This window comes from Aedes albopictus, chromosome 2 (genome assembly GCF_035046485.1).
Source record: "Aedes albopictus strain Foshan chromosome 2, AalbF5, whole genome shotgun sequence".
In the NCBI taxonomy this organism is placed as follows: Eukaryota; Metazoa; Arthropoda; class Insecta; order Diptera; family Culicidae; genus Aedes; species Aedes albopictus.
In genome coordinates this window covers 253,538,498-253,562,088 of record NC_085137.1, presented here as the reverse complement: position 1 = coordinate 253,562,088, position 23,591 = coordinate 253,538,498, and the positions used below count along the sequence as shown (strand labels likewise).

The following is a 23,591-nucleotide window of genomic DNA, read 5'->3' as shown; positions in this document are numbered from 1 at the left end:
CTCTAAGTAAAAACGAAGAAATATAACTTTGGAATAAGTAAATGCTGAGTTTGAAAATCGACCATGCGTTTTATTGTTTTAAACAAACCTCATTTTTCTGCGTGTAACAGTTCCAAATACAACCAAATTTGTAAATGGTTTTGAAGCCGCAACAAGTTTTTTTTATTAAATTCATCAATCGATTTGGTTGTACCTAGAAAATCATGCCCCTTTTTGGTTATTTCTTATTATGTATTACAAAAATGAATAAATCTACAAAATAAATGTTGAAATAATTCATTGATGGCTGATACAAATATTTAATTTGTTCTATGTAAAACACCCCTATTCATTTGGAGATTAATCAGCCTCGGGCTGAAAATCTCCCCAATAAAGCTAATAATAATAATAATAATAAACACCTCACGAGGTGCTTGGTCGACCTGAATGACTCACTTGAGTTAAAAGGTCGTTAATAAAACAAACAAACAACAACCTCACGAGGTATGAAATAAAATAAATAAATTCATTGGCTACAGCGCCATTAGCGATCTAATTTGATTGTATAACATTTCGCGGTGTCCCATTTGGTGGTATTACATTTCGCGGTAAGTACCATTTTGCGGTACGTCATTTCGCGGTTTGGACCATTTCGCGGTACTGTTGAGAACCACTGGATTGGATAGTTTCTTCTGCATGCTCGCCGATAGCATTGTAATATGCCTTCGGACGATGCACAATCGTATTGTTACCACCGTGTCGTGTATGTGTTGTGTTTTTGTAATGCATTTTTTTTATCATGTAAATAAAGTTACGTTTTAATGGTTTTAATCTGTTATTCACTAACCTGGGTGTTTAAATAGAAGACTGTCAGGGGCTGTTCATAAACCACGTAGACCAAATTTTGGCCATCTCAGACCCCCCCCTCCCCCCTCGTAGACTTTCGTCCATACAAAAAATTTGAAATTTGTATGGAGCGTAGACTTTGGCCAGACCCCCCCCTCCCCCCAAAAAGTCTACGTGGTTTATGAATGGTCCCTCATGTCTTCCGGCCACCCCGCACTCCAGGTCGTAACAGGTACGTATCATTTCGCCGTTTTTACCCACTAAGGACGTACATTTCAGAATTCACAACGAATCTAAACCCACATAGAAATATTGGAATCTAAACCCATATCTCTCTTTTTATTTATCATAACAAATGTACCAACAAGCATGGAATATAGAACGTTTGCTGTTCCCAAACAATATGTACCAATAATAGAGTTTCCGAAAGTAAGAACCAACCAACTCACCCATTTGTTTCAAACGACATTTTTTTGGTTTATTGCAACAAAATTTCATTTCGAAACAACTAGCTATTTAGTTTGAAATTCAACAAAAGTGTTAGTTGTTTCAAACTACACCGATTTTTCATCTTGCTGTGTTTTAAAGAAGGTAAATTATTCGATGATTTAACAGCTTGAATGATGTCAATTAACTTTTATTAACTGTAATTCGAAAGAACGGCCTATGTGTTAAAGAAGGGAAATATACCATGAAAATATTAGTAGCCTAATGCCAACAACTACTTGACCAGTATAACTAGAAAGAACAGTCTATGTTTAAAAGAAGAAAAAATACCCGATAAAACATTATTAGATTGATTTGTGCCACCAATTGTTTCGACAAGATAGCTCAAAACTATTGCAGAATTAAAAGCTACGAAACTGATTACACTCATTCGAAGAGGGTATTCTGCGTAGAGGGTTCGAAAAGTCGGTACAAGATATTTTTTAAATTTATAATTCTGCCAAATATGTATTACATACATACAGGGGGTGGCCAAAATGTTTGGGATAGGCAACTATTTTTTCTCTCACAAAAAAGTTTAACATGCTGTAACTTCTCGAAGAGTGCATCAAAAATTCTCGAATTTTGACTGTTTGTCACTCTACTATATGTGCATCATTGGTACAAATTTGAGCCCGATTGGTTAATCTTTCGCGAAGCTAGAACCGTTTTCGTAAAACACTATTTTTCAGACAGCTTATTTTTGAACTGTCATATCTCGAAATCAGTTAACCGAATTGATTGAAATTTTGAACGTTTATCAACAATGTATTAGTACTTCAAAAGATATCAAAACATAGGTACTTTTTAAACATTTAAAAATGTTATCACGGATTGACACTTTTTGGATCTTTCTCAAAAAAATATAATTTTTTTACATCAATGTCATTAATTTTAAGCTTTGATATCCAAATATTTTCTACTTCTGTTCTTAAGATATCTCGAATAAAATATATTGAAGCCTATTTGGATTGAAGGAAGAACCCATTTAGTAATTTTTGTGCGGTATTGTAAATTTGACTTATTTTCCTCTATATGAGTGAAAATGTCAAACCGGTATAACTTTATTCGTCGTGAGAAAATATAACGTTTTATAATGTCGCATCAGGTATCAATATATTGTTGATAAACGTTCAAAATTTCATTCGATTCGGTTCACTGGTTTCGGAGATATGACAGTTCAAAAACTGGTTGTCCAAAAAATAGTGTTTTACGAGAATGGTTCTAGCTTCGCGAAAGATTAATCAATCGAGCCCAAATTTATACCAATGATGCACATATAATAGGTTGACAAACAGTAAAAATTTGAGAATTTTTGATGCACTCTATGAAAAGTTAAAGCCTATTGAATTTTTTGAGAGAGAAAAAAAGTTGCCTATCCCAAACATTATGGACATCCCCTGTATATGAATACAATTATCTATCATTATGCTATTGCCACACAATAGATTGAAAACTGTAAGGTATTTTTCGAGATATATTGTCTATCCGGTTGGAATCAAGACCGACATTCAATCAAAAATTGCCATTTTCTTAGTCTACAAGTGTCGCAACTGTTTCGCATCTAGTGCGCTGTGTTGCTGACAACAACGGGAAGGATGCGCACTACTTTTGACATGATTAAAAAACGTCGCGAGTTGGGTCGCGTCACGACTTGATTGTGCGAAGTCCGGTTTGGTGGCGGCCCGACAATAAATAATGTATTCTGGGAAATGATTTTCGTGAAATTCGGCATTTCGAGAAATGGTTTTCCGGGAAATGACGGACAACCGTAAATCTATCTATCTATCTATATATATAAAAATGAGTTTGAAGTCCCTTTGAGGCAACAAAACTCACGAACGGATGAGCCAATCAGCACGACTCTTGCACGGTTCGATTCGTCTTCATGGTGGCTGTGTTTATATGCACAAAAAGTTACGAAAATCAACTAGAAAAGTAAGAAAATTGATGAAGTGCTGATTTTGCATGAGCTGGGAAGGAAATCAACACGATCGAAATGAAACCAATCTAGAGTGCGGTGCTAAATATTTTGAGCTCAACAGTTGTCAAACCACCGCAACCGGGCAAGACAAAGTTTGCCGGGACAGCTAGTCTATATATAAAAATGAGTTTGAAGTTCCTTTGAGGCAACAAAACTCAGGAACGGCTGAACCGATCAGGCTGACCCTTGAACTGTTTGATTCGTATTCATGGCGGCTGTGTTTATAAGTAATAAAAACAACGAAAAATAACTAGAAAAGCAAGAAAATTGATAAAGTACTGATTTTCGTGAGCTGGGAAGAAAATCAACACGATTGAAATGAAACCAATCTAGAGTGCGGTGACCTTATGACCTCAACAGTTGTCAAACCACCACAGCTTGGCAAGACAAAGTTTGCCGGGACTTTAATTAACTCTTCTGCGGCCTTGTTTGTGTATCCATTTGTGTGAAGGGCAAATATGAAAAGTGCTGGTAAATGACGTACGAGTTTTCTCTAGAAAAGCTTCAAAAATAATCAAATACCGTCAAGGCGCCATTCACCGTGGGAGCTCCATTCACCGTGTGCCTTCGAATATTTTTTCATTATTTCCATATTATGATTGAATTATATGCCAATTTCCCTTCAATTTCACCAATGGTCCACTGCACGAATTTATGCCGGCCTGCTTACTCTCACACGAAATTTGACGTTTAAGAGGTGTCGGCACCGCTCAAACGTCAAATTTTCTGTGGGAGTGAGCAGGCCAGCGTAAATTCGTGCAGTGGACCATACAACACTAAGACCAAGCCCACTCATGGGCTCAATCAAGCGTTTTAACGTTAAGTAGAGCCCCGAACAAAGAAGCGAACCGCACCGGTCGCTGCTAAGTAGGGCTCGAAAGCGAAAAGTTTACGTACGGTTCGTAGCAGGGCTTAGAATATAGAGACACGCAAAGTACGGTCTCTATCCGTAGGCTCGTGCGCTCTCTCGCGTTTAGCTCTCTGGGTAGCGTAAAGAGGAGACGAAAGAACATGAGTATTGATTTGTTGCCAGGTATATAGTTTCTAGAGAATGATTTTCTTGTTTTGTATAGGTAGGGATTTATTTTAGTTTGCATCAAATATTTGAAATTTTCAACCAATCAATATCATAGATCGTTACACGAATAACACAACAAATTGTCTGACATAGAATTGTGATAGAATGACAATACAAACGCAGAAAAATAATAATATTTAAGCTTTGCTTAAGTATGTTATGAATAAAGTTTTCGCTTCTTCGCCAATTTTAGGATCATGCATATCTAAAATGTATTGATTTTCTCTTAAAAATAGTTACGATTGCTCATAATCGCACCTTTAGTTTTTGATTCGGCCGATCGTTTCGAAACTAATATTTGAAGAAATGTATAGTGATTCAGTGAGTTTTGCTGTTTTAACACGTACATGTTTGAGCCGGGTTTTCTACGCAGCAAGTAAAGCTTAGTTTCGCACATTTAGAAAAATGTCCAAATATATAACTCGCGAAGTTCGTTCCGACAAGTTTCAAAATTATCGTCATCCGACGCAGATTCCGGTGAGAAGATGTGCGTATTTTCTAACCCAAAAAGAAACTATTTGACGGTAATAAGTGACCACAAGGTTTGCTTTCTTCACTTTCCGGGCTGAGATCCTCCGCTTTGGAAGAGCTGTGCCTCGCGTTTCGTTTTGTCGTGTATATTTCAAAAAGGCAAAAGAGTTTTGGTTTGATTGCTGTTTTTAAAAATGGTGGTCGTCAGTGGGTGGTTTATTAAATATAAATTTAAAAATATAAATTAAATAAACGAGACATTAGGAAGAAAGTGTGCGAAATTGGTAACTTCACCGTCCACGCATCCTTCCTCCCCTGTAAATTCGAGAAGTACCTTGCCGAAATAAAATATTCTGTACTCCAGTATTTCGAAGAATCATCTTTGTGCGTAAATACAACGCAGTAGACCAGGCCGCTTTGATGCATGTGTCATATCTCTGATATGCGCATAGAATCTGCTTCCAACAAAATATTTATATAACAGCATCCAAAAGATCGCAATATATATTAAGATTTGCGGGTGATGCTTTGAAACTAAAAAGTTGTGACTGAGTATAGAATTAGTTGATGTTAAAATACACGTTAATGAAAAAAGGTTGCGCAAACTTATCGCAGACTGTTAGAAGACAGCTTCTACTATGACCAGGATTCAAGAATCTTGACCTACGCGAAGTTGTAAAGGAGACAACTACGTTATGAATGTGTTGGAAATGCAAGGGATGTAATAATTCAATAAACCTAATTATTAAATTGATTGATTGATTTGTCTTTATTTGAGAGACTTTCAGCCCTTGGCTGGTTCGTCTCTGGCCTAATTATTAAAAAGGATGCTCATAATCTCAAATTCAGATAAATTTCTTGCGAGAAAGGCAACATGAATATTGAAGAGATGGATATTATTTAAGATAAAAATTCAACCTACAAGTCATACAGTAAGCAACAAACATATAATTTAAAAAAAAGACTGCTTGAATTCCGGGATTAAATACAATCATAAATTATTGAGAAAATGATATCTTTAAACGCACCAAAACTGGTACAAATCTCCAAGGGAATTATTTATTTGAATTCAATTTTTACTAACAGTTTTCAGTCTTATCCAAAACCCCATCTTTCATAATATGAGCACAAATTATTATACTGAATAAGATTTGCAATAACCCCATAGAAATACACAAATATTGCGATGATTCACAGAAGTGCAAAAAACCGATGGTACGGAGAGAATAGAGACCACCGGTGCGCAAAGGCGACCGATCATTATTTTACTCACATGGAAACGAACGACCGGTGCGAAAGTGGGTTGATAACGAAGTTAAAAATCGTTAACGACGTGCTGTTGCGTGTGTAGTATTAAGCCCACGGGTGGGCTTGGTCTAATGTATTGTTACCATGTCAAAACTAAAGTGTGTTTACATGAAGCGGGTTTCTGCTCGTTCACTGCATTCATAGTGAAAAAACGAAAACTGCGCTAAGGTGATTTAAGCGATAAACTAAATGTAGTAACGTTTTTATTCCACCAAGAAGCAATTAAATTCACATTTCAGGTATGTATTTTGCATTACCGAAGTAAGTTTAACAAGAAAGTACGATTACTCGTACTTTTTAATTGAAACAAAAAGGCACGGTAAATGGGTACCCTAAAAATCAATGGTCTCCATTCACCGTGCCCAATATTGTCCCATATATCTAGAAAAAATCGAAAATTTGAACATTCGTTTTTCTAATAAAATCTTGCAAGTTATTACTTGAAATAAATTTAAACGAAGAAAATTCCCTTGGCCTGGGTTGTTTTGATCATCTTTAAACAAAGTAGAATAAAATTTCTCATACACGGTAAATGGGTCCCTATTACCACGGAATTAGGCGACCCTACTACCCTTTACTAATTGTACTATATCACCAAGTTTTGTGAAAAAATTTCTAATTCTGTGGATATTGCTTTAATTTTAACCTATAATGTAGGCATTTAAAAGCGGCACCAACAATGTGAATAAGACTGATGTCAAATGACAGCCCTTATTTGCCCCGAATCCTCTTAGATCCACGGTGAATGGTGCCTTGACGGTAGTTGAAAAACAAGAACACACCGCCGAAAGGAAAACCGCAAAACGGTAAACCGCGAAATGGTATTTACCGCGAAATGTCATACCGCGAAACAGTACACAGCGCGAAATGGCTCACCGCGAAATGGTTTACCGCGAAATGTCGGACAACCACCATTTCCTCCAAACAACAAAATAGTAGTTTGGATACGCCTTTTACTGCCGTGAATCGCAAGTCAGTCCCATCTGCATTTTGGGCAAAAATGAGTTAATGGCCGTTTTCGAGCTTTCTTCGGATGATCTTTCAGCTGCGTGCAAAATAATATATAGTTTGTTCAGTAAAATTGAAAAACAACACCAAGTCAGATTGTCCCATAATGAAATGTAATCGCAAGTCAGTCCCATTACGAACTTGTGCACTCTCCAGTGCAAAACCTGACACTATTTTAGCCAGTTTTATATTTTTCACTGTTACGTTTTTACGTTTGAAACAGTGTGTGAAAATTTCATGATGATCGCAGAAGTTTTCAATTCATGGCGATTTTTTAGAGTTTCACATAGAAATCGAATTTGAAAACTTCAAAGGCCATTTTCTCAATGCCTACTTTTTACATATGGGACTGACTTGCGATTCACGGCAGTTTACCTTTGTCGAAACTAACTAAATATTTAGTTCGGTGTCCAAATTTCCGCACAATCACAAACAACATAGATTCTGCTAAGAGCAAACTAAGTTTTCGATACAAATGACAAATATGCCAGTTACCTAGAAATACCTAAAAATTGGTTGAATAATGAAACAAAAGCAATCAAATTCAATGTTTGATGTATCAATCAAATCACATTTTGAAACAATCTTAGTTTGAAATACAAACAAAAGTTTTGTTGTTTAAAATGATGCTGTTTTTCCTCTGCGATAAAACCTTGAATGATTTATACGCCAGTTCGCCGGCATTCAATGCAATTAAAAAGCCATTGAAATTTTCTCATTGAACGTGCATCGTTCTATTTTCATGCATCTAAAAATCATAAAATTATGCTAAAGGTACCGGTCCTAACTTAGGGTAGGGCGGGGCAAGATGAGCACCCTAAGGATCACGTTGAGTTTATTGTAAGTTAACACAATTTTTCAAAGTACCTCTCAGTAGTTCTTTACTATATCATGTTTTCTATCACCCATAAACATGTGAGGGTTCAAAATTCACAATAAGTATGATTTATTTGACTAAACAAAAAAGATGTTTTATGATCAGTTCGAACATGCTACGGGGCAAGACGAGCACCACTACGGGGCAGGAAGAGCACTTCATTAAAATCACAATATTTTAACAATAAATTGGCCATACAGTGATTGATATAGTGAACCTTGTTTATAGCTATGGTATCACGTTCTAAAATGATCTTTTTTTTCGGTTATTGAAAAAAAATGCGATTTTATAATACTTTATACAAAATGACCCGAAAAACAATAAACGATTATTATGTTGCTTATTTTCAGGAATTCACGCAATCAAATAGTTGCAGAGGTTACGGAAACCTATGTCCGCCACTATTGAGTGAATTACAATAATTTCAAAATATTTTCTATATTCCCCTGATGGGGAATAATGAGTGCTCATCTTGCCCCATTATAGGTTAATAACTAAAAATGAATAAATTTTAATGTTTGTTTTTAGAAAATATTTTCTAATGTAAATTAAAATGCTTTGCATTAAGCTAGTAATGTTGGCTGATAACCAGAATTATGGTAAAAATTTGATTCTGACATAAAAACCTTATTTTATTCTGATGATTTCTTATAAGAAAATGCTAAAAATCCATGCTATTGACTAATTTGACGATATTTTTAAATTCGTCCATTATGAAGCACCTTTTATCAGGTTTACAAACAGGATGAACATTATTCGAACGGATTATGAAGTTGTTTGGGCAAAATTCATCATAAAAGTAGTAAAACGGAGGGGTGCTCATCTTGCCCCGGGTGGCCATCTTGCCCCGTCCTACCCTACTTCTTTCTCCAGCATCGATTGATGTGCTCAAACATTCACCGTACCAACAGGCACCTTGCAGGCATTCTGACTTCTTTGATGTTTGATGTCATTTATGCTACACATGTGAGTAATCGTCATAAGTTTCTGCCTTTCATCAAGTCCGCCTTCGTTCGTTGCGTTTCTGGAACAGAAAGAGAATCGGTCGGAAACAAGTTACAAATAATGCAACCGTCATAAATGAGGCATATGGCACACGCCGCCGCGAGGGTCTCTGCTCTGGCCATGGTCGTCGTCGTCGTCTTCTTCGATGATGGAAGGGCATCGTGTTAACGAAGAAAAATGTTTACCGTGACTGCTTTTCTTGCATCACATCATCATGAGACGTGGTTAGTGCTGTGTTGTGCGGTGGGGGTGAGAAATTACTCCCATGGGAACTGCAGTCGGCATCTAGAAATGTTTACCACGGACACAAACATTATTGCCGGTCGCCGATTGTGTTGTGACGTGGTGGCGGTTCAGTTCAGGATTGGGACGCGACTGCGGCGGAAAATGGCACTTTCGCACACAACTCACATCAGAGGAGGGTAAGGAAGTCAGATGGGTCCCGATTTGTTATCCCGTTTTTGCCCGGGTACGGTCTCTCCTCTCCTGCCAGGATCGTAAAAAAGTGGGAAAATAATAAGTTGTACAAATTGTATTTTCACGCATCATGTGTCACTTGTGGTAATCGGTTTGTTTATTAACTGATGGTTTGTCATCGTTTTGAGTATGGGCCTATATGTTCCTATGGAATGATGACTGTATGACTACAAAGACTACAGTGTGCCAAATGTATTTAGTAACACAGAGCAACAGTTTATTAATCCCTTTATTAAAAAAGTGTAGGCGGACACCGGTTTTGGTCAGTCTAAGGGAAATATTTTTTTATAAAAATAACCAATAATCCTGTAAAAACTATCAATGTGCCAAATGAAAGATTTCAATCTATATTTTGTTGAAAAAATGCGGAAGACATGCTAATACTTGATTTTTGAATTAAAAGTGGCACTGGCCAAAATAGAAGCATTGTCACTGTTTTGGCCATATTCTCAACTTTGGTTTCTATTTTGGCCAATCACGTGTATTCTTATGGGAGCCAAAATAGACATATGGGGGCTGATTTTTCAAGGAAAATTGTTCTCTATAATTTTTTAATCAAAATCTATGGTTTTCGCAGCTGTAATCATTATATCATATTAGGATCCACTTTTAAAATATGAATTTATTCCGATATGGATCGCAACAGCCTGAATAACGCCCTATGGCCAAAACTCCTGACTGGTCAAAACTGATGCTTCTACCATATACATTTATTTACATGATTTTTGGGCAATTCAAGGTGCACTTCGACCTTATTTTACGTCGGTTTATTTTACACCGGATTTATTTACGTCCACTTTTTTATGTCCAAAATTTAGATCAAAATCTATTTCAATCATCGATTTAAATCTTGAAGAGTTTTCTAAAAATACACATAATGTTCAGTAAAATTCGAACGGACAACAAAGGCCAACCTGTGATAGCTCCTGATATAGTTTTTTTTCTGTTAGATGGCATCACTGTTCAAATAGCGTCATATACATATTGTTGAATATATACAAAGTATGAGACTCTTAAGCATAATTTTACTAGACTTCAAACGCTATTTCATGCTGCATAACACAAGAGTGTATTTTTTGAAAGTTGGCAACACTGCCGAACTGTAAATAAAAATCAGTATATTGCGATGGTGTTAAAACGGTGAAGGTCCTTGTATCAAATCTGGGTGTGGCATAAGCTTTTTTTTATTTTTGTATTTAAATCAAAACATTGTCAACAGCAAATTGAAGCGGTGTTCCAATGAAATTAGAGAGACATTGGATGTTCCTTTCCTTGTGATATTCAAATGATCTGATAGGCAAGTAGCGCGAATTCAAGTGCCAATCTCTTCGTATCAGCGTGCAGAATTTTTACCGTGTACATTGTTTCACGATGCGACACAAAAATTATATTATTGCTGGCACCATTGACTATGCTGATTCAAATAGAGCTCAATATCTCTGAAATGATGTGAGATAGATAATTTGAATTTTTGGCAATGTTATAGTTTTATATTGTGTCATTGTTTGACATTGTGACACAAACATTCTATTATTGCTGGCAATACTGTTTATGCAGATTCAAATAGAGCTCAATAACTCAGACCCGGTGTGAGATAGGCAATTCCAATGTTCGACAATGCTATAGAGTAGTACATTGTTTCACATTGCGACACAAAAAGTATATTATTGCTGATACAGATACTGATGATACAGATGGGCATTTTTTTATTATCATACAAATTAGGCCGACGGGTCTCAGATTTTCATGAAACTTTTTCCACAGGCAGGGCTTATGGATATATGAACAAAAAAATTGAGGAAAATTCAGAGTCGCCCATTTTTCCGGAAAACTCGTGGAAAATTTTCGAAAACATATTTTTGAGAAGGTTATTTCATAAGCTTCAATCGCTGAAATTTTTAGATTTCACTTTTTTTTTCGTTTTTGAGAATGTAATTTTAAAAGCTTTCATCGCTGAAATTTTTGGAATGTACTTTTTTCACGTTACTGAGTTATGGTCAATTATGTGAAAATGACCATGTAAGATTGTAAGCCTATATTATATGGTCATTTTTCACAAAATTTGCCATAACTCAGGAACGAAAATTAAGTGCTTTCCAAAATTTCAGCGATCAAACATATTTTTTCCACGAGTTCGGGCATAGTTTTTCCGGCTTTTCTTTACGAATTTTCTCAACTGTGGGGAATTTTATGGGAAACTTTTTCTAGTTCATATTTTTTTTTTTTTGGATTTCTGAGAAAATTTGCTTTCATTTTCTAAAAAAAACTTTGTTTCTACGATGCTTCGTTCACGCAGAAAAATGGCGCTTGTTTAAAACAATAAAACACATGGTTGATTTTATAACTGAGAATTTACTTATTCCAAAGTTATATTTATTTGTTTTCATTCAGAGTTTATTGATAAAAACAACCGATTACCATCATTTCATATAATGTCAAAAATTTCATTTGTTTCAACAAAATAAAAACCATAAACATGGTCCGAAAGCACTCACACATCTATAAAATGCTTACCCCAACATCGCCACAGCGAAGAAGGTGCAGCAAATCCATCACCCCAACTTTCAAGTGCAGCTTTGGCCGTGATGGATAACGCGCAGGTACTCACGACAGTATCCACAAAAAGTTGATCGGTTTCGCCTTTTTTGTCTTTTTCTAGTCGTTCTCCTCGCCATCCGCTTACCGACGATCTAAAAATAGATTTCCGAGCTGCCGCAGTTGCTGCCGTCACCAAAACAATCACAATCCGGGTTGTTAGTGGCAAAAGTGCAGTCGTTTGAATCAATCAATTATTTCATGTTTAAAAAACCATATCTCTGTTTGTTTTAACAAACTGTCAAAAATTTCGACAAATGAAAATATTTGTATTAGGCGCCATCCACAAATTACGTAACGCTCTAGGGGGATAGGGGAATACGGCCGAGCGTTACGGCCCATACAAAAATTTTCGGGGTTTCATACAAAAAAGCGTTACGGAGGGGGGAGGGGGGGGTCAAAAATTGTCGATTTTAGCGTTACGTAATAAATGGATGCTGCCTTATCAAACAAATGGAACAGTTCAGTTTAAACTAGAAATCAGTTTGTCGCTATAGTAAACTGAAAAATCGGTTGATTTGAACTAGAATTCAATTGTGTTTACAATTTATTTTTCTGTGTGTTCTTAAGTTATGATTTTTTCAAAGTAAGTAGTGCCAGAGGAAAACAAAAAAAATCCTGGAGTTTTCCTGAGTTTTCCGGGAAAATAGGCGACCCTGAATTTTCCTCATTTTTTTGTTCATATATCCATGAGCCCTACCTGTGGAAAAAGTTTCATGAAAATCTGAGACCCTTCGGCCCAAACCCGTACGGTAATAAAAAAAACCCAAATTAATCCACCTAGTGATGATAGTGCCTTTCTCGTTGAATATGTTCTCACGATCTTTCCGTCGATGTAGGCCAAAGCGTTCTGAATCCTGATACTTTATAAGAATAGCAAGCACTTTATCAAAGCCATCATTGAATTGACTCAAAAGTTATTGATGGGATATAGTCCGACGTTATGTTTAACGTATGAGCAGAACTGAAACATATCAGACTTCTCAGTTGACTGCTTGAGCACCATCACTAACACTAACACTGGAGGCCAATCAATATCTAGACGATACTTACAAGCCAAGATATAACCTTCAACACAATCACAGATCGCTTTGCGTTTATTCTGCATACTTAAGGCTATATTTTATTATCATATCAGAGGTTACAACATTCATGTAAAATTTGACAAAAAAATGCAAGCATGTGAAATTTCCCATACAAACTTCAACCACATTACAGAGTAACCAGTTGCATCAAAATTTTATCCAGTAATTTTAGACGCAAAAGGGAATTGGAAAACTTTTGTTCGGGATTGATGCGATAAATTTTAAATTTTACCATACAACGTTGACTGATCCTACTGTATATTTACACCTCAGGAATCTGAAATTGTGTGATTTGGTGAGATCTCTTCACGGTTAGCTAGACAGTTAAACGTTAAACAGCAGCAGAAACGCGGCGTGTGCCGTGAGCGTTCAATTTGCGTGCTGATGAATACTTGAATCAACCGTTGAAAACAAGAACAATAGGTAATGAGTATAGTGAGACGTCTGTTTGTATTTGGGTTTAATTTGTCAAGATTTTGTTCTCTTACATATATTTGTCGCTTGCATTGATTTTATTCACTTTCGTAGTTCCGGCGAAGCACCAAACGCTGGTTCTGCAACCCTACCGGTTGCTTTTATGTGGTATAAGCCTATTTTCTAGCTAACCGTTCCTCAGGTTATTAAAAAAGCCGTGGTTTGATGTGTCACATGGTACATTTGGTCACTTTCGGTAGGGTACCCCGAACTGGTTCCGGAGCCCTACCGGGTCTCCCAGATATAGCCTTAGACTATTTCATTGCTAATGTGCATTATGTTACCTAAACAACAAGATTTGATGTATCGCCTGCTTGGGTATGGATCATTTTTGCATTTTACCACTTCCAGTGGAACACCCAGTACCAGTTCCAGGATTGTACCGATTGTTCCTGATGTGTTCTTAGACTAGCTCAATGCAAAGTGTTAATCAGTTTTCCTAAAAAGTCGCGAATTGATGTATCGCATGCATGAGTGCGGTTCATTTTTGCATTTCGCCAGTTCCGGCGAGATACTCGAAACTTGTTCCGGAACACTGCCGATAGTCTAAACTGTCTTAAATATGGCCTGAGACTATTTTCTTGCTGACCGTTCTTCGCGTTATCGAAGAAGACGTTATTTAATATGCTGTGTGCATACGTTTGGTTTCATTCTACATTTGACCACTTCAGGTTAACGAAAGACCAGATTTGATGTGTCGCATGCACGGATTTGGTTCACTTTCATATTTGGCCATTTCCGCCGGGACACCCGGAACCGGTTCCGGATTACTACCGATTCAGATATGTTCTGAGAATATTTTCCTGCTCACTGTTCATAAGGTTATCGGAAAAGCCGCGGTTTGATAGGTCGCATGCATGGGTTTAGTTCCCTTTTATATTTGGCCACTTCCGGCGGGATACCTGGAACCGGTTCCAGATCACTACCGGTTCAAGTATGTTCTGAGAATTTTTGCCTGCTTACTGTTCATCAGGATATCAAAAAAGCCACCATTTGATATGTCGCATGTATGGGTTTGGTTAGCTTTTATACTTTGCCACCTGCAGCGGAACATCTAGAACCGGTTCCGGAACACTACCGGTTCCGATATGATCTGAGAATGTTTTCCTGCTTATTGTTGATCAGGTTATCGAAAAAGCCGCGGTTTGGTATGTCGCATGCATGGGTTTAGTTCACTTTTATGTTTCGCCACTTCCGGCGGGACACCCGGAACCGTTTCCGGAACACAACCGGTTCAGATATGGTCTGAGACCATTTTCCTGCCTGCCGTTCATCAGGTTATCAAAAAAGCCTCAGTTTGATGTGTCGCGTGCATGGGTTTAGTTCGATTTTATGTTTGGCCACTTCCGACGCGACCGATCCGAACCATTTTCAATAGGAAACAATGAGACCAGATTCCGCGTCGAATGAACCGTTGGTCATTAAAATCGGTTAAGGTTCACTGCCAAAAAGTGATGTGAGTTTATTTGTACACACATACACACACACATACACACACATACACACATACACACATACACACACACACAGACATCACTTCAATTCGTCGAGCTGAGTTGATTGGTATATGTGACTCGACCCTCCGGGCCTTCTATCAACAAGTCATTTTTGGAGTGAACATATAGCTTTTCCAGTACACTTAGTGTACGAGAAAGGCAAAAATCCCCAGATTAAAAAAAAAACTTAATATCTCTGATATGATGTGAGATAGGCAGTTCGAATGTTCGACAATGTTATGGTGCACCTCAAGTGCAGTACATTGTTTTACATTGCGACACATAAAATATGTTATTGCTGGAAACAGTGTACATGGTGTACATGGATTCAAATACATATATAGCTAAATACAGTTTGTGATGACTCACTCATAGTGCAAATTTTTGGTAATACCAATCCGTGTGGTCAATCATGAATTTCAATTAACTCAACGTACAGATGGGTGAATTATTTGTTAAATTGGGAAAAAATCCACAGCTCAGGTGAGATTTGAACTCACGACCCTTATTCGCTAGATAAGTGCTTTACCAACTAAGCTACCGAGCCAATTAATGACCCGGCAACTTAGTTGTCATAAGGTTCAATTCTAATCTCATCGATATAAGCGATTTGTTTTGCTCTCGCTCTTCGTACATATGTACAACAGAGAATATTATATTTGCGGTTTAGAAGAAGATGATATAGATCGATGAGATTAGAATTGAACCTTATGACAACTAAGTTGCTGGGTCATTAATTGGCTCGGTAGCTTAGTTGGTAAAGCCTATCGTTGTTAGTTTCTATAATGTCCCAGTAGTGTACCAAAATTACCTAATTAATGTTCAAAATTTTAAGTCCATTTAAATTAGAGAAATGTCTGTTTTTCATGTTATAAATATAAATCCAGATATACAAGAAGCTCCCCCTCAAAAATCAAGCAAAAACCAACGTAACGATAAATGGTTCACAGCGTAAGAAAATTATTCGTTAAATGTAGTGCGAATAGTCTATTTAAAATGTTCTATGTTTATAGTATGCCCTTGAAAAAAGGCCCAATAAAAGAACCCGAAACGTCGGGCAAAGCAAAACACACCGTTTAGAATAGTCCAAGACAAAGAAAGCCTGATCTTCGGAAGTAACAGATTTCCAGTCGCACTCGTCCAGCACAAATTTCTAATATTTAAACATTGGAACAGATGTCAACTAAAATCATTGCAAATTTTCGTCATGAATCGTTGTAGTCATTTATTGCTACGATAAGTTCTTTGTATAATTAGTTTAAATTAGGTAAGGGTTAGGATAAGTGAAAAAATGTATTTCTGACACGCAGGTGAAAAATAAAGCCTGCGAAAAATCTTAACTGTTACAGCAAATGAAATTTAATATGTTAATAATTAGTATTGATGAAAGCTTAAATTTATTTTACTTAATTAGGATGATAGTGTGTAATAAAACACAGAACACCTATATTAAGTTGAAGGGTGTAGAAATTGATTGAGATACTAATAAAGATTATAAAAAAGTATTGCAAAAATACATCTCATTCATTTGAACACTAACCAACAAATCTTTTCAATCATTTTTCCTTCTAGTAATGTTCAAAACGATTTCATTCAATCAGAGCACCTATAAAATGACAAGCGAATCTTTGTCAATTGAATAAATTGTCACTCGAATGAGTAGCTGGGCACGAAATTCCGCCAGACTAAAAAAATATCGAATGTCGAGTTGAAATCAGGCAATTTTCCATCGAATGTCACTGTTGGACCAACATCGAACAACTATTGGGTCTATGTTGGGTATGGTGGCCAAAATAAAAATAGGTGAATGATAGGTTTATATCGGGTTTGACGTCATCAATGATGGTAAAAACTTTAAATCTACAACACCACAAATTTTGCTTCCTAGCTGGGGCTCAATTGAATGACTTGTGCCTTGACTCAGGCTGGAGCTGATGTCAATTGAATGATCAGAGGCTAGTCAATAGGACAGATCGGTGAAGTACTAGATTTGCAATAATGAGCTGAATTTTAGTCTGGTGAGAAGGTCAATTCTCCGTTTCTGCAATAAAATGGTACAAACAGCGTGGGTATTCTGATTCCTTGCCTAATTTAATGCTGTTTGAGCAAAACTTTGGGCAACAATATTGTTGTTTTCTCCATTTCTTGCAACATAAACAACATAGTTATCCAAAGTTTTGCTCAAACAGCATCAAATTAGGCAAGGAATCATAATACCCACTCTTTTTGCACCATTTCATTGAAGAAACGGAGAATTGACCTTCTCACCATACTAAAATTCAGCTCATTACTACAAATCTAGTACTACACCGAACGTGCCCCATTGATATGTCGATGGTAAATGGAAAAATGAGTTGATAACCTATCTCAATTTCAGCTTTAAATGTTGGATGATACTGACACTTCGCAGCACTGGTTAAAATTGTATTTATTTAGCATATAGCGCATTTACTGCAGGTCATCAAATGCCAATCAGCCGTATATGCGCAATAAGTGCTAATTAAATGCGTGTTTTGGTGCAATATACGGCTAATTAAATGCTTATCCCACCTATCTCCCAAATTGTCGAAAATAAAAACAAAAATATTTTCCCCTGCCAATTTCAGCCGCTTCATATTCTTCTCTTTCTCTTTTCATTTTTCTCTCACTTTCCTGTGTAACTTTCGAGGCTGTTGTGTTTTTTTGCAGTTGTTATTTTGCTGATCCCACTGAAATTGGGATTCGATCTCTCGCTCCTCTGGTTGATGATGATGTTGTACCGTGCTACAGGATAAGTTATAAATGATCAGATAATGTGCGTTGATTTTTTGATCTATTAAAGGCATGAGTGCCACACCGGCAGTTATTTCGTTGTGGTCCGGACAACGGCGCGGACAAGTGCTGATAGTTGACTCGACCACATAAGACACGATGGAATAAGGAACCAATCCTGGGATTTATTTGGAAAAGATATTATGTATATCTTTTCTCCCATTGATTTGCTTTTTGCTGCCAATATATGATAGAACAGGCATCGTATACAAATTACGTAACGCTATAGGGGGAGGGAGGAGTGCAACGTAGCGTTACGATTCATACAAAAACTTTTGGGTTTTCATACATAGGGGAGGAAGGGGGTCTGAAAAGGCTAATTTTAATGACCATCACTCATCTCTTTTGGCAGTTTCATGGCAATAAAGCAGCAGTTGTGTTGCTTGTTAACCAAAACGTATCGTATATTGGAAATGTTGTTAGATTTTAGGCGGCATTTAAATTGCAAACATAGGGCAATTTAGCAGTCGAAGTGCTATGATACGACAGCAAGCAGATATAATGCTGTTTTAAAGCGTTCCGTTGTGTTTCACTTCCTGATTGTTTAGATGCGCTTAATTAGAAACTGAGTGTTTGTAAGGGATTAGACACATCAGTTCAACTATGTATCATAATTATTAGACTATTGCATATGAAGAACCACCATCGATCTAATCATCACTTTTTTTCTTTTTGTTTTTCATTGCAGCTCGACATGACTGACTTTTACGACGATGACTACGATTTAGACACCGAAGACGACGATCAAGGCTCGGTCGAATCCTTTGCCGACGGGGATGACAGCGGTAATGGTGAGTCATAACAGACTAACTAAGCACCCCCACATCCCCCTTTAGCCTGTAGCGTTGGTTCAGTTTAATTTACTATATATATTTGTAATTATTTTAAATTGACCCGAGAAGGCAAACTGCGGAGGTAAACTGAAAAAAAAAAGAAAAAAAAAAAAGATTGATTGCTGGTGCAATCCATCCGTTTAGATGAGTTTATCAGAAAATAAAAGATTTTATAATTTTTGTGTTTATAGTTATTATGGAAACATTGTTTTGAGTTTTGTGAACGTCGATTGTTGTTGTCGACTGAAGAAATGGCTTGAAAAAAATCAATCATCTAGCTCTATGTACATTTATACATTTATTTGTTCCACATCATTAAGACAAGACATAATCAACAATAGTACGCCACAATACTCGGTTTGTGGCTGCCGCTCTCCATCCTCGGTCACGCCCAATGCTCGCCAAGTCACGCTCCACCTGGTCCGCCCATCGTGCTCTCTGCGCTCCACGCCTTCTTGTGCCGACCGGATCTGTTGCAAACACCAGCTTTGCAGGGTTGTTGTCCGGCATTCTTGCAACATGCCCTGCCCACCGTATCCTTCCGGCTTTGGCCACCTTCTGGATGCTGGGTTCGCCGTAAAGTGCAGCGAGCTCGTGGTTCATCCTTCTCCGCCACACACCGTTCTCCTGCACACCGCCGAAGATCGTTCTTAGCACGCGTCGCTCGAAAACTCCGAGTGCTTGTAGGTCCTCCTCGAGCATGGTCCATGTCTCGTGCCCGTAGAGGATTACCGGTCTTATTAACGTTTTGTACATGGTGCATTTGGTGCGTGGGTGAATCTTTTTCGACCGCAGTTTCTTCTGGAGCCCGTAGTAGGCCCGACTTCCGCTGATGATGCGCCTCCGAATTTCACGGCTCACGTTGTTGTCAGCCGTCAGTAAGGATCCGAGGTAGACGAATTCCTCCACCACCTCGAAAGTATCCCCGTCTATCGTAACATTACTACCCAGACGGATCCGGTCGTGTTCGGTTCCACCTACCAGCATGTACTTTGTTTTTGAGGCATTCACCACCAGTCCGACCTTTGCTGCTTCGCGTTTCAGGCGGGTGTACAGTTCTGCCACCGTTCCAAATGTTCTAGCGATAATGTCCATGTCGTCCGCAAAGCACACAAATTGACCGGATTTTGTGAAAATCGTTCCCCGGCTGTTGAGCCCGGCTCGTCGCATCACACCTTCCAGCGCGATGTTGAAGAGTAGACATGAGAGTCCGTCACCTTGTCGCAGTCCCCGGCGAGATACGAATGAACTGGATAGTTCACCCGAAACCCTTACGCAGTTTTGCACACCGTCCATCGTTGCTTTAATCAGTCTAGTCAGCTTCCCAGGAAAGCCGTTTTCGTCCATGATTCTCCATAGCTCTGCGCGGTCGATACTATCGTATGCCGCTTTGAAGTCGATGAACAGGTGGTGCGTTGGGACCTGGTATTCACGGCATTTCTGGAGGATTTGCCGTACGGTAAAGATCTGGTCCGTTGTCGACCGGCCGTCGATGAAGCCGGCTTGATAACTTCCCACGAACTCATTTGTTTTAGGTGACAGACGACGGAAGATGATCTGGGATAGCACTTTGTAGGCAGCATTCAAAATAGTGATCGCCCTGAAGTTCTCACATTCCAAATGGTCGCCTTTCTTGTGAATGGGGCAGATTACCCCTTCCTTCCACTCCTCCGGTAGCTGTTCGGTTTCCCAGATCCTGACTATCAGCCGATGTAGACAGGTGGCCAACTTTTCTGGGCCCATCTTGATGAGTTCAGCTGCGATTCCATCCTTACCAGCTGCTTTGTTGGTTTTGAGCTGGTAAATGGCATCCTTAACTTCCCTCAGCGTGGGAGTTGGTTCATTTCCGTCCTCCGCTGCACTGGCGTCGTCGTTTCTTCCGTTGCCGTGGGCTCCCGTGCCTACGTTCTCCACGCCGTTCAGGTGCTGATCGAAGTGCTGCTTCCACCTTTCGATCACCTCACGTCCGTCCGTCAAGAGGCCTCCGTCTTTATCCCTGCATATTTCGGCTCGCGGCACGAAGCCGTTGCGGGATGCATTGAGCTTCTGATAGAACTTCCGTGTTTCTTGGGAACGGCACAGCAGTTCCATTTCTTCACACTCCGCTTCTTCCAGGCGGCGCTTTTTCTCCCGAAAGAGGCGGGTCTGCTGTTTCCGCTTCTGTTTGTAACGTTCCACGTTCTGTCGAGTCCCCTGCTGCAGCATTACCGCCCTCGCTGCGTTCTTCTCCTCCAAAACCGTTCTGCACTCTTCGTCGAACCATTCGTTTCGTCGATTCCGTTCCACGTACCCGATGGTGCTCTCGGCTGCGTCGTTGATGGCTGCTTTCACTGTACTCCAGCAGTCCTCTAGAGGGGCCTCATCGAGCTCGCCCTCGTCTGGCAACGCGGCTTCGAGATTCTGCGCGTATGCTGAGGCGACATCCGGTTGCTTCAGTCGCTCTAGGTTGTACCGTGGCGGTCGCCGGTACCGTACATTGTTGATGACGGAGAGTTTTGGGCGCAGTTTGACCATCACCAGATAGTGGTCGGAGTCGATGTTGGCGCCACGATAGGTCCTGACGTCGATAATGTCGGAGAAGTGCCGTCCGTCAATCAGAACGTGGTCGATTTGAGATTCCGTCTGCTGTGGTGATCTCCAGGTGTAACGATAAGGGAGGCTGTGTTGGAAAAAGGTGCTACGTATGGCCATATTTTTGGAGGCGGCGAAATCAATGAGTCGTAGGCCGTTTTCGTTCGTTTGCTGGTGGGCGCTAAACTTACCAATCGTCGGTCTGAATTCCTCCTCCTGGCCTACCTGAGCGTTCAAATCTCCTATGATGATCTTGACGTCGTGGCTTGGGCAGCGGTCGTACTCGCGTTCGAGCTGCGCGTAAAATGCGTCCTTGTCATCATCAGTACTTCCGGAGTGTGGGCTGTGCACGTTTATTATGCTGAAGTTGAAGAATCGGCCCTTGATCCTCAACCTGCACATTCTTTCGTCGATCGGCCACCAACCGATCACGCGCCTCTGCATATCACCCATCACGATGAAAGCTGTTCCCAGCTCGCGTGTGTTGCCGCAGCTCTGGTAGATGGTATGATTACCTCTAAACGTTCGCACCATGGATCCTGTCCAACACACCTCCTGCAGCGCTACGATGCCGAACCCGCGGTCCTTCAGTAGATCGGCGAGTATGCGGGTGCTCCCAATGAAGTTGAGAGATCGGCAGTTCCACGTACCGAGTTTCCAATCGCAAGTCCTTTTTGTTCGCTGGGGTCGTTGCCGTTGGTCTCGGTTCGTATTATTCTGTTGCTGATTTTCCGTTACAATGGGTTTTTACGGCTGGCTCGTAGGGCCTGACACCAACCCCCTACTTTCCGGAGGACCATAGTGCACAGTTGAGCTTAGAGTCCTTCCCTGGCACTCGGACGTAGATCAGCCGCCCCTAACATGGGGATCAGACGCTGTTGTGAGCCGCTCCTCCTGGAGAACAGACGCTCAGGTTTGCCGAAGCAAACCCCCCCTTCCCTGTCAGCCTACGACCAAAGGTCCCACCGGGGTTGGTTACCCGATCTTCCCTAAGGTTGCTCATAGTTTCCGGCCGGTACCGCGTGGAGGTAGGGATAGGAGTTGCTGGGCAGAGGCTAGTGGATCACAATGGGATCTGAATTGCGCAGCATACCCAGCCTTTACCGTGCCTAGCTCTATGTAAAACGATGAAATTACTTTATCACAGCATCCTATGACACGGAAAACAATGACTTAAATTCGATTTAGGTTATTTTTTGTCCATAGAAACCCATATTTTGCGTTCAATGTGCGGCACAGTTATTTTTTTCTGTACATATTCAAAATTTAGATACGATGAGAAAATGGAATGTAATACTAGAACAGTAACAGCCCCAAACATTTTATCCCATTGCAATGCTTTGAACTCGTTTTATTAGTTTCTTAACTATTTGCAATAAATAAGATTTATCATAGAAAATTCATTATCAGTGAGTTGGAAACTCGCAAACCATCATTGAACGCTTAGAAACGAAAAATAGCAGCAAGTAAATTGGTAGTTTACCGTCAATGCGCCATTCACCGTGGGGGCTCCATTCACCGTGTGCCTTCGAATATTTTTTCATTATTTCCATATTATGATTGAATGACATGACAATTTCCCTTCAATTTCACCAATAGAACATTGTATTGGTGAAATTGAAGGGAAATTGCCATATCATTCAATCATAATATGGAAATAATGAAAAAATATTCGAAGGCACACGGTGAATGGAGCCCCCACGGTGAATGGCGCCTTGACGGTACATCATTTGGCTCTGTATTGCTTGACGTAATATCGATGTCGATGAAAACGGTAATTTTCATTCAAATGAAACTTAAGTGTATAATTCAAAATTTATTCAATTTGGGTTTCAGTTTATTATCAACTGAAATAAGTTTGCGTAAGTAGTCAATTTCAAAATAAAGTGTGCAAGCCATATTTTGGGTCAAATCCCCCAGATACTGCTTGAAACAGATTGATCCAAACTACGATTTGTTTACCCGCATGTTTTTTCATCTTCAACGAAATTATGCCAAACGACTTGTGCCAAGTGAGTTTTCCTCGACAGCAGTAAACCGAACACCATCCCTATACAAATTGCGCCACTTTGTTCATTAAACTCGACTCGACACGCATTCTGTTTTGTTTTTGTATTATAAATTTCCTTGCCATCCTAATGCATCATTTCTTCCATGTCAACGCATCAAACAACAGTAGTTTTCGTTCATGTGTAAAATGCAGCGAA

General features: G+C 39.2%; 1 protein-coding gene across 1 annotated transcript in view; it reads left to right on the top strand.

The window, feature by feature from the left end:
* LOC109427892 (ubiquitin-conjugating enzyme E2 R2) overlaps positions 1-19,016 on the top strand; it is a 72,061-nt gene extending 53,045 nt beyond the window's left edge. Inside the window, exon 7 of the mRNA XM_062851576.1 lies at positions 18,669-19,016. Coding sequence (XP_062707560.1) covers positions 18,669-18,782 — 114 coding nt within the window. The 3' untranslated portion in view covers positions 18,783-19,016. The remainder of the gene's footprint in view (positions 1-18,668) is intronic.
* The last annotated feature ends 4,575 nt before the right edge of the window (positions 19,017-23,591 follow it).